At 40.9% G+C, this 10,696-nt stretch overlaps 2 protein-coding genes across 3 annotated transcripts in view; one reads left to right on the top strand and one right to left on the bottom strand.

Annotated features, from left to right (window-relative positions):
- The window catches only part of LOC106294153 (protein NETWORKED 1D-like), an 8,498-nt gene extending 860 nt beyond the window's left edge, over positions 1-7,638 (top strand). For both annotated transcript variants that reach the window (XM_013729753.1, XM_013729754.1), the window contains exons 3-5: positions 30-222; positions 297-6,469; positions 6,624-7,638. In XM_013729753.1, the coding sequence (XP_013585207.1) occupies positions 123-222; positions 297-6,469; positions 6,624-7,544 (7,194 nt within the window). In that variant the 5' untranslated portion in view covers positions 30-122 and the 3' untranslated portion in view covers positions 7,545-7,638. The remainder of the gene's footprint in view (positions 1-29; positions 223-296; positions 6,470-6,623) is intronic.
- LOC106294154 (BI1-like protein) lies at positions 7,580-9,074 on the bottom strand. The gene is made up of 4 exons (XM_013729755.1): positions 8,609-9,074; positions 8,415-8,528; positions 7,987-8,144; positions 7,580-7,877 (listed from the first exon to the last, which is right to left on the bottom strand). The coding sequence occupies exons 1-4, from the start codon at positions 8,874-8,876 to the stop codon at positions 7,671-7,673; spliced, it is 747 nt and encodes a 248-aa protein (XP_013585209.1). The 5' UTR covers positions 8,877-9,074; the 3' UTR covers positions 7,580-7,670.
- Positions 9,075-10,696: the final 1,622 nt, after the last annotated feature.

The following is a 10,696-nucleotide window of genomic DNA, read 5'->3' as shown; positions in this document are numbered from 1 at the left end:
TTTTTTTTTTTTTTTTTTTACTCTTACAGAGGAAATTGGTATACTCTTGGCATTAAGAGCGCCTCTGAACTTGCAACATTCTGGTTTGGTGGTGGTGGTGTGTGTAATTTTGCTTTGGAAAAATGGCCGCTTTTGGGAATGCTAACACTAAACGCTACTCTTGGTGGTGGGATAGTCACATAAGCCCCAAGAACTCTAAATGGCTTCAGGAGAATCTTACAGGTACGTTACTCAGATAAGCTACTAGTTCATCTGTAAAATCTATTCTGTTGTTTTAATATGTTTTTTGTTGACAGATATGGATAGTAAAGTCAAGCAGATGATCAAAGTTATAGAAGAAGATGCAGATTCATTTGCTAGGCGAGCAGAAATGTATTACAAAAAGCGTCCTGAGCTTATGAAACTGGTCGAAGAGTTTTACCGAGCATATCGTGCTTTAGCTGAAAGATATGATCATGCCACCCGCGTCATTCGTCACGCTCAGCAGACTATGGCAGAAGCGTTCCCGAACCAAGACCCCATGCTGTTTGGTGAGGAGTCGCTTGTCGGTCCATCAACCGAAGAGTTTGATCCGCAAACGCCTGAGAGTTACCCTCCTATCCGAGCTCCGGTTTACCCCAGTGACTTGAAAAAAGGTGCGTTGGGGATCTCTTCCTCTCATATGAGCACTGTAAAGAGAAATATAGCCTTCATGGAAGATCCTCAAGGCTTGAAAATTGGAAAGGCAAGAAAAGGATTGAATTTCAATGATGCTGATGGAAACGGGAGAAACGCAAAGGTTCTTTCGGAATCCGAACGTGCTAGCAAAGCTGAAGCTGAGATTGTGGCTTTGAAAGATGCTCTTGCGAAAGTGCAGGCTGAAAAGGAAGCTAACTTAGCTCAGTTTGATCAGAATTTGGAGAGGCTGACTAATTTGGAGTCTGAGGTAGCTCGTGCACAAGAAGACTCCAGGTGTTTTAATGAACGAGCCACAAGAGCTGAAGCTGAGGTCGAAACACTCAGAGAAACTCTCAGCAAGCTAGAGGTTGAGAAGGAATCCAGTCTTCTTCAGTATCAGCAGTGTCTAGAAAACATAGCTGATTTGGGAGAGCGCATTTCTCAAGCTCAGAAGGAGGCTAATGAGCGAGCCAGCCAAGCTGAAGGTGAGATTATAGCGTTGAAGGAAAGCCTTGTTGGATCAGAAACTGACAAGGAAGATGCTCTTGTTCAATATCACCAATGTTTGGAAACCATATCTAACCTGGAAGAGAGGCTGCGCAAGGCTGAGGAAGATGCGAGGCTAATCAATCTACGCGCAGAAAATGCTGACGGTGAAGTTGAAAACTTAAAGGAAAAAGTCTCCAAGCTGACTCAAGAAAACGAAGCTTATGAGCTTCAGTACCAACAGTGTCTGGAGACAATTGCAGACCTAAAGCTCAAGCTGTTTCATGCTCAAGAAGAAACCCAAAGACTTAGCCGTGAAATAGAGGATGGGGTTGCTAAGTTAAAATTTGCAGAGGAAAAATGTGTTGTGCTCGAGAGATCAAACCAGAATCTGCACTCTGAGCTGGACGGTCTGTTGGAGAAACTAGGGAGTCAAAGTCATGAGCTCACGGAAAAGCAGAAAGAGATGGGGAAACTGTGGACTACTGTGCAAGAAGAACACTTGCGTTTCGTGGAGGCTGAGACGGCCTTTCAAACCCTGCAGCAATTGCACTCTCAGTCTCAGGAGGAGCTAAACACTTTGGCGTTGGAACTGCAGAACAGGTCTGAGATCCTTAAAGATTTGGAGGCGCGTAACAGTGGTTTATTGAAGGAAGTCCAAGAAGCCAAAGAGGAGAGCAAAAGCCTTAATGAGCTCAACCTCGCTTCGGCTGCATCCATTAAAAGTTTGCAGGATGAGGTGTCAAGATTACGGGAGACGATACAGAGACTTGAGGCGGAAGTTGAGCTGAGAGTGGACCAGAGGAATGCTTTGCAGCAAGAGATATACTGTCTTAAAGAGGAGTTAAGCCAGATGGGAAAGAAACACCAGTCCATGGTAGAAGGCTTTGGATCTTCTATCAAGGAGCTGCAGGAGGAGAACTCAAAGCTGAAGGAAACAAAGGAAAGAGAGAGTATCGAAAAGACGGTCCTGCTTGAGAAGCTAGAATTGATGAAAGAGCTTGTTGAGAAGAATCTTCTTCTGGAGAAGTCCATATCAGATTTGAACTCCGAGCTGGAAACAATCAGAGGGAAGCTGAAGACATTGGAGGAAGCTTTTGCAGAAGAGAAATCAGGGCTTCATTCTGAGAAGAACATGTTGGTTTCCCGTTTGAAGATTGCTACAGAAGACAGCAAGAAACTCTCTGAGGAAAACAGGTTACTGGAGAACTCTCTTTTTGATGCGAATGCAGAACTTGAAGAACTCAAGTCAAAATTGAAAAGCCTAGAGGACTCATGCCACTTGCTGAGTGATGACAAGTCCAGTTTAGTTGGTGAAAGAGAAAGCTTACTCGCTCATATGGATGTAATGAGGAAAAGCATTGAAGATATAGAGAAAGAACAGGCAGAGTTGAATGTGAAAGTGTTGGAATCAGCGGCCGAGAGGGAATCTTGCCTTCAGAAAATTGAAGAGCTAGGAGTGTCTCTAGATGCCAAGGACCATGACTATGCTAGTTTTGTGCAGCTCTCTGAGACTCAGATGAATGGGATGAAATCAAAGATCCAACGCCAGGAGAGAGTGTATCAAGAGGAACTGGATAGAGCTCATGACGCTCACGTTGAGATTATTGTTCTGAAGAAATGTTTGCAGGAGTGGCTTGAGAAGAGTTCCTCCCTCGTTGCTGAGAATCAGAGTCTCAAACAAGCTGCTCATCTGTTGGAGAAGCTAGTTTCTGAACTAGAACAGGAAAATATTGGGAAACAAGTGCAGATTGATTCCTCGGTTGATTGCATTAAAGTACTTAGAACTGGGATCTACCAGGTATTAATGAAGCTTGAAATTATCCCAGGTTTTGGTTTTGTTGATGAGAACAAACAAGACCCGAAAAATATTCATGAGATATTGAGTAGACTTGATGAGATGCAAGCTATGCTTTTGAAGATTCAGAGAGAAAACCATCAGGGGACTATTGAGAACCTCGTCCTTGTTGAGTTTATCCGGCAGCTGAAATCAGAAGCTGTTGGTCTTGCAACAGGGAAGAATATCCTTGAAAAAGAAAATGAATCTCAGCGTTCTCAGCTGTTGCTTTTGCAGGATGAGATCCAGAAGCTTATCTGCATGAATGGAGAATTGAACACAGAGGTTAATCAAGGAGTTGACAGAGAAGAAGTCTTGAAAGTAGAAATTGAGGATTTGCACCGGCAGTCAGCTATTGAGGACCTCGTCCTTGTTGAATTTCATAAGCAGCTTAAGTCAGAAGCTGTTGGTATTGCAACTGAGAAGAAGGCACTTGAAGAAGAACTTGAATCTAAGCGTTCTCAGCTCTTGCTTTCGGTGGACGAGGCCCAAAAACTTGGCTACATGATTAGAGAATTGACCAGGAAAGTTAATCAAGGAATCAGCAGAGAAGAAGTCTTGAAGGTGGAAGTTGATGATTTGCACAAGCAGTTTGCCATTGAGAACCTCGTCCTTGTTGAATTTCTTAAGCAACTTAAGTCAGAAGCTGCTGGTACTGCAACTGATAAGAGTGCCCTTGAGGAAGAACTTGAATCTCACCGTGACCAGCTCTCTTTTTCTAGGAATGAGACCAAGAACCTTAGCCACATGAATAGGGAATTAGCCTCAAAAGTTAATCAAGGAGTCAACCGAGAAGAAGCCTTGAAGGTGGAAGTTGATGATTTGCACTGGCAGTCAGCCATTGAAAACCTAGTCCTTGTTGAATCTCTTAGGCAACTTAAATCTGGTTTTGCAACTGAGAAGAAACTTCTTGAAGAAGAACTTAAATCTCAGCGTTACCAGCTCTCCTTTTCTCGGGATGAGACTGAGAAACTTATCTACATGAATGGAGAATTAACCACAAAAGTTAATCAAGGAGTCAACAGAGAAGGAGTCTTGAAGGAGGAAATTGAGGATTTGCACAGGCAGTCAGCTATTGAGAACTTAGTCCTTGTTGAATTCCTTCATCAACATAAATCAGAAGCTGTTGGCATTGCAGCTGAGAAGACAGATCTTGAGGAAGAACTTGAATCTCAGCGTTACCAGCTATCGTTTTTAGGGAATGAGGCCAAGAACCTTAACCACATGATTGAAGAATTGACTACAAAGGTTAATCAAGGAGTCGTCAGAGAAGAAGTCTTGAATGTTGAAAATGAGGATTTGCACTTGCAGTCTGCCATTGAGAACCTCGTCCTTGTTGAATCTCTTCAGCAACTTAAATCAGAAGCAGTTGGTATTGCAACTGAAAAGAATACCCTTGAGGAAGAACTTGAATCTAAGCGTTCTCAGCTTTCGTTTTCGCGGGATGAGACCAAAAACCTTATCTACATGATCGAAGAATTGACTACAAAGGTTAATCAAGGAGTCAGCAGAGAAGAAGTCTTAAAGGTGGAAGTTGATGATATGCACCTGCAGTCTGCCATTGAGAACCTCGTCCTTGTTGAATTTCTTCGTCAACTTAGATCAGAAGCGGTTTGTATTGCAACTGAGAAGAACATCCTTGAGGAAGAACTTGGATCTCAGTGTTACCAGCTACAGCATGAGACCAAGAACCTTGTCTTTATGATTGGAGAATTGACCACAAAAGTTGATCGAGGAGTCAACAGAGAAGAAGCCTTGAAAGTGGAAGTTGATCATTTGCACATGCAGTCTGCCATTGAGAACCTCGTCCTTGTTGAATTTCTTCATCAACTTAGATCAGAAGCTGTTGGTATTGCAACTGTAAAAGAATCCCTTGAAGAAGAAGTTGAATCTCAGAGCTACCAGCTATCGCTTTCGCGGGACGAGACCAAGAAACTTACCAACATGATTGGAGAATTGACCACAAAGGTTAATCAAGGAGTCAACAGAGAAGAAGTCTTGAAGGTTGAAAATGAGGACTTGCAAATGCTGTCTGCCATTAAGAACCTCGTCCTTCTTGAATCGCTTTGTCAACTCAAATCAGAAGCTGTTGGTATTGCAACTGAGAAAAAACTCCTTGAAGAAGAACTTGAATCTCAGCGTTCCAAGCTCTCGCTTTCTCGGGATGAGACTCAGAAACTTATCTACATGAATGGAGAATTAACCACCAAAATTAAACAAGGAGTCAACAGAGAAGAAGCATTGAAGGTGGAAATTGAGGATGTGCACAGGCAAGTCTTGCAACTTCTAAACGACTACGCCACTTTGCAGGGAGAGAATCACAAAACGTTGGACGAGAAAACATACTTAACAAAGTCAACACTGCGGTTAGAGGAGGAGAAACGTAAACTAGAAGTGGACATCTCTTTGCTTCTTTCCGAGACTATATACCAAAGCAATCTCATTATTCTCTTGGAGGATGTCGTTTTGGAAAAACTTTCAGAAGCGGTGAAACTAAATGAGGATTTGGACAGGCTGGAGGAAGAGGTGAGGGAGGTTGGTGATAAGTTAACATCCAGAGAAACTGAGAACTTGCAGCTTGAAGGTTTGCTAGAGAAAGCAGACGCCGAGCTGCTCTCTACCAGATCAGCCAATGATCAGTTGGAACATGAAATTGCTGATGTGAAGGATCAGTTGGTTCAGAAGGAGAAAGAGCTTCTAGAAGCTATGCTGATGATCTCCATCGTGCAGAGTGAAAAATCTGAACTATCCAAGGCAGTGGAGGATTTAGAATGTAGATACAAGGAAACTAAATCAATAGAAGAAGAGAAGGATAAGAAGGTTCTGAAACTCCAAGGAGATTACGAAGAGCAGGTTAAGAAGACTGGTCATGCAAACGAAGCTAATCTGAAACTGGAAGCTGACTTGTTGAACTTACTCATGGAACTCGACGGAATCAAAGCGGAGAAGGAAAAACTGAACCAGGAGCTTTGCAAAGAGAAGAATGAGGTTGAACTATGGGAGTCTCAAGCTTCAACATTGTTTGGAGATTTGCAAATTTCAGCTGTTCAGGAAACATTATTGGAAAGTTTGACCTATGAGCTAGCGGAAGCTTATAATAACCTTGAGAATAGATGCACATTAAAAGACGTGGAGATTGACCAGCTGAACCAGGAGCTTTCCAAAGAGAAGAAGGATGTTGAACTATGGGAGTCTCGAGCGTCAACATTGTTTGGAGATTTGCAGATTTTAGTTGTTCATAAAACATTGCTTGAAGGGTTGGTCCATGAGTTAGCGGAAGCCTACAATAACCTTGAGAGTAGATGTACACGAAAAGACGTTGAGATTGACCAACTTAAAGGAAGAGTGAACAACTTAGAGGATGCTAACAAAGAACAAGAAGATGTTATGAGCAAATACTTCCAAGCTATTATATTGTTGAAGGAAAGCATGGACTCTTTAGAAAAACATATTGACATGCCACATGCACTCGAGGATGAACCAGCCAAGGTATGTTACCTTATCAAAACTCTGCTTCTAATAACCAAATACTTTTATTTGATGGTAATAAAGCGTTTAGACAGCTTTATCGTTGGCCTAAGTCATCTTAGTTTCATATGTTTCTTTGTTAATTTCGAAATCTCTTGTGCTTATCTCACACCAGGACACTGCTTCTACGGTGGATAACAAGGAGGGCTTCTTAGAGTTGGAAGAAATGTGTTTGAGAATCAAAGCTATTGAAGAGGCCTTCTTAACCAAGAAGCTCGCAATGGAAGAACTAAAAACATCTGCCCGAAGAAGCAGAAGGAGAAGTGGAAGTCTCCGGAAACAGAACCATGAAAGTGAAATGATCACGAAAGATATCGTACTTGACCAGGTCTCTGATTGCTCATCATATGGGATTAGCAAGAGAGACATTCTCAAGATAGAAGATGATCACAGTTTTGAGGTACAGACAGGTAAGTCCTTGTCTGAAGAGTCACTGGTTGTGGACAAGCTAGAGATCTCCGACCGATTCACGGATCCAAACAAGGAAGTAAACAAGAGGAAAGTCCTCGAGAGGCTTCACTCGGATCTACAGAAGCTCTCGAATCTCCACATAGCCGTGGAGGATTTGAAAAGCAAAGTGGAGAGAGAGGAGAGAAGCGAGAAAGGGAAAGAAGACGAGTACGAAGCTGTCAAGGGACAGATCCACGAAGCGGAAGAGGCTTTGGAGAAGCTTCTAAGCGTCAACAGGAAGCTAGTAACAAAAGTCATAAGCGGGTTTGAGATATCAGACGGAAGCAAATCTTCAGTGGATCTTGATGAGGACGAGAGGAGCAGAAGGAGGAGGATATCGGAGCAAGCGAGGAGAGGTTCGGAGAAGATTGGGAGGTTGCAGTTTGAGATACAGAGGTTACAGTTCCTGTTGCTGAAGCTAGAAGGAGAAAGAGAGGAACGAGCTAAAGCTAAGACGTCGGATAGCAAAACGAGGACTCTTCTCAAGGATTATATCTATGGAGGAGTGAGAGGTGAGCGAAGGAAGAGGATCAAGAAGCGGTTTGCGTTTTGCGGGTGTGTGCAGCAACCGCCTCCATCTCCTTGATCGTTTTTGAATTGTGGAGTCAAACGTAACAATAATGGAAGTGAATTCAAGTTTTATATATACATGAATCAAAAACAAAACACCTTTGGTAGTATTAGAGATTTACATATTAAAGTTTTAAGTCATTCAACTCTCGGCAGCTCTGAAAATGGTGAGGAGAGACAAGAAGAGGTTGATGATGTCCAAGTAGAGCGACACCGCTGCCCAGATGTACTCATCGTAACTGTAACGTTTGATGAGATTGTCTGTGTCATACACTATGTAGCCGCAGAATATTATAGATGCCAAGCAACCGTAGATCATCACTGAGATCCGTCCCAACGGGAAAAATATCTACACAACATTGAGCAAACACATAACCAAAGATGAAACTAATATATTCAATATAATTTTTAACCAAAACAGAGCAAGTGTAAGAGGAATGAGATGTGTTATTGTTTACCTGAATAAGGGCAAAGACCATGAGAACAATGATAGCACCAAACAAGAATGGGCCGAGGAAGTTGAAGTCATATCCTTTCTTTGCCGCCCAGAAGGTGTAGAAGGTTAAGGAAAGCACCACTACTGTTGTTAGAATCGCTGACTCAAGAATCACTTTCCCTGTTCCAACAAACAAAGTCACAGCAGCCACAACTTTATTTTACATCTCTGATTTTTTTTTTGTTATTTAGTAAAAATTGTTTTTTATGTTATTTAGTGTTTCTTAACGTGTTGTTGAGTAACGGGAAAGTTAGAAAAAGACATCTCAGATATGTGTTGGAGACTTCATTTAATTTTTTAGTCGTTAGCGTGTTGTTTAAGCAGAGTCACGTGAAAGGCAAGAAACGAACAAAAAGAGTAGAGTGTGTCACAAGTAAAGAATGTATTTACCGCTGGTGAATGCACATGATAACCCCACCGCGAAAGCAAGAGCCACGGTGAAAATACCAAGAAGCAAGTAGTTCACGGGATGTTTCTGGTGGTAATAGTACAAAGGACACAACACTGCAGTAACAGAAACAAAAACAGTTTCAGACACAAACTCAAACAAAAGTAAAAAACAAAGTGGAATTAAAAAGCTTTACCTAGAAGAGGCGTGATGATCAGAACTATCCAGAGAGCAAGGCCGGCGCTAGTGGTGGAGAAGAACACGGCGATCGGACGTACGGTGACAACCGTGGCGGCGACGGCGATTGTTAATAAAAGCTGAAAAGCGATTATGGAGTAAACCTTGCGGATGAAGCCCCACCGGAGCTCGGGGCTCTCAAGCATCGTCGGATACAGAGGTCTCTCGCCGCTGTTGCCGCCGCTTTCCACGTCATCTTTGCGGTAGGGAAGATTCCACTTATGCATTATGTAATAAAAACGCGGGAATATTGGATCGTGAGGGTCAGAGGTATAGATTTGCTTGTTACGAGAGAAGATAAGGGTTTTGGAAGTTATAAAAGCAGTTGCGGGAAGAGGAAGGGAACGTTCTTGAAGACGCGTGATAATAACATGATGAAACGTTAGCGGTAAAGGTGGAAACCGTATCTTCTACAAATCTCTAGATGGCTCCATCCAAAGTTTCCTTTTTAACTGTTTTTATTTGGTGTTTTCTGTGAAAATTTTATTATGGGCCTTATACGGGCCTCAGTGATGAATTACTTAAACCGGGCTTAGTAATTGAAGGTCCTTTCTTGGGTTTACATTAGCAGGTCCATTGTTCCTAATATAGAATTTAATCGTAATTCATAAGTTTTTTTTGTCAACCTAATTCATAAGGAATTAATCATTGAGATGATTAAATGATTGATTTTTCGATCATAAGTTTTTCTGCTTTTCGTCGGGTTTTTTTGGTTATTCTTTTATGTCGTGAGGCATGATTGTAGCCGTCGGTCGTCACGCACAATTTGTCTTGTTTATATACATCGCAAGCTAGAATCAGACAAATGAAAATACAAGTATCAATATTGTTTAATATCAAGTGCTCGAAATTACAATTCTTGACCTAGTTTAGCTTTTATTTCTGCAAATATATACTTTTTTTTATCCACCAACCTTTTTATACATTTGTTTTATGGCTATTTACCATGAAATGCACCACTTCTTGTTTGCTTGTTTAGTCTACGTGACCTCTACATTTTGTTTTTAAACACCTAAAGCCACAACCTGCTATGACGGTGTCATGTAAGCCATATTTTCAAGAAAGCAAAATGGTCCTAAGTTTAATATATATAATATAACAGGTGAAAGTACACACACTATATAGAGCAAATCAAACTTTAGCAAAGGAAATACATCAAATCAAAAAGTACACTTTTTTTGTTTAGTTTTGAAATATTCCAAAACTGAATAGTTGGCTATACAAACATTAACTCCACGACCTAATAACAATAGTGTTCTTCACAGTTTATCAGAATAAACTTCTACAATAATATAGCAAAAAAAAATCACTAAAAGTTTTGGTCACAACAACTCACAAGTGTTGTTCCAAAGAGGAGGGCCTCACGTCTCGCATTTGCTCATCAAGCCTAGACAACCACGTGTCATTCTCGTCCCCGGTGGGCTCGACGTGAACCTAAAGGATTTTGATGTTTGACCTCTCGCTGGTCCCTATTTTTTCTTCATATTTACAATTTAGGTCTCAAGTATATATTTAAATTGTTTTCGCTGTTAGCTGCATAAAAACAAAGTTAACAATTACGTCTAGCATCCATAAGTAGTTGAATAAGTTTACTTTACATATTAAACATAATATACTCATACATCTAATTATATAAAACAAAATTAAATAATGATTATACTCAAATTCTTTTGAGCGAGTCAACTTATGTTACTTTCACGTATAAATTGTCAAATGTATTTAAATTCAAGTGTCTTATTTTTTTTTTCCTTATACATTGGCTGATTTGTCTGCGCGATCGGTTTGGGAGTCTTATACATAATTTTTAATTAGATTATTATGGGTCAATATAGGAATGAAGTATTATAATGGGTATCAAACTAACATAAAACAAAAATACGAGGGCTAATAACGAAATCAAGCTGGAAATAACAACAACAAGGAGAGAGAGAGAGGAACAAACGAAATCGTGTCTAGAGAGAGAAAGTGAGACGACTTGAGCGACAATCAAGGCGCGGAGAGACGCCGTCAACAAACAAAAGATAAAAAAAAAAAAAAAAAAAAAACA

This window comes from Brassica oleracea, chromosome C5, assembly GCF_000695525.1.
Source record: "Brassica oleracea var. oleracea cultivar TO1000 chromosome C5, BOL, whole genome shotgun sequence".
NCBI lineage: Eukaryota > Viridiplantae > Streptophyta > Magnoliopsida > Brassicales > Brassicaceae > Brassica > Brassica oleracea.
The sequence above is the reverse complement of the archived record's forward strand: the minus strand, read 5'-3'. Positions and strand labels throughout refer to the sequence as shown.

Coding starts and splice junctions, on each gene's coding strand:
- LOC106294154 (XM_013729755.1), bottom strand. CDS start 8,876: ATGCATAAGTGGAATCTTCCCTACCGCAAAGATGACGTGGAAAGCGGC. Junction 8,529..8,608: donor GATCATCACGCCTCTTCTAG/GTAAAGCTTTTT, acceptor CTGTTACTGCAG/TGTTGTGTCCTTTGTACTAT. Junction 8,145..8,414: donor ATCATGTGCATTCACCAGCG/GTAAATACATTC, acceptor TTGTTGGAACAG/GGAAAGTGATTCTTGAGTCA.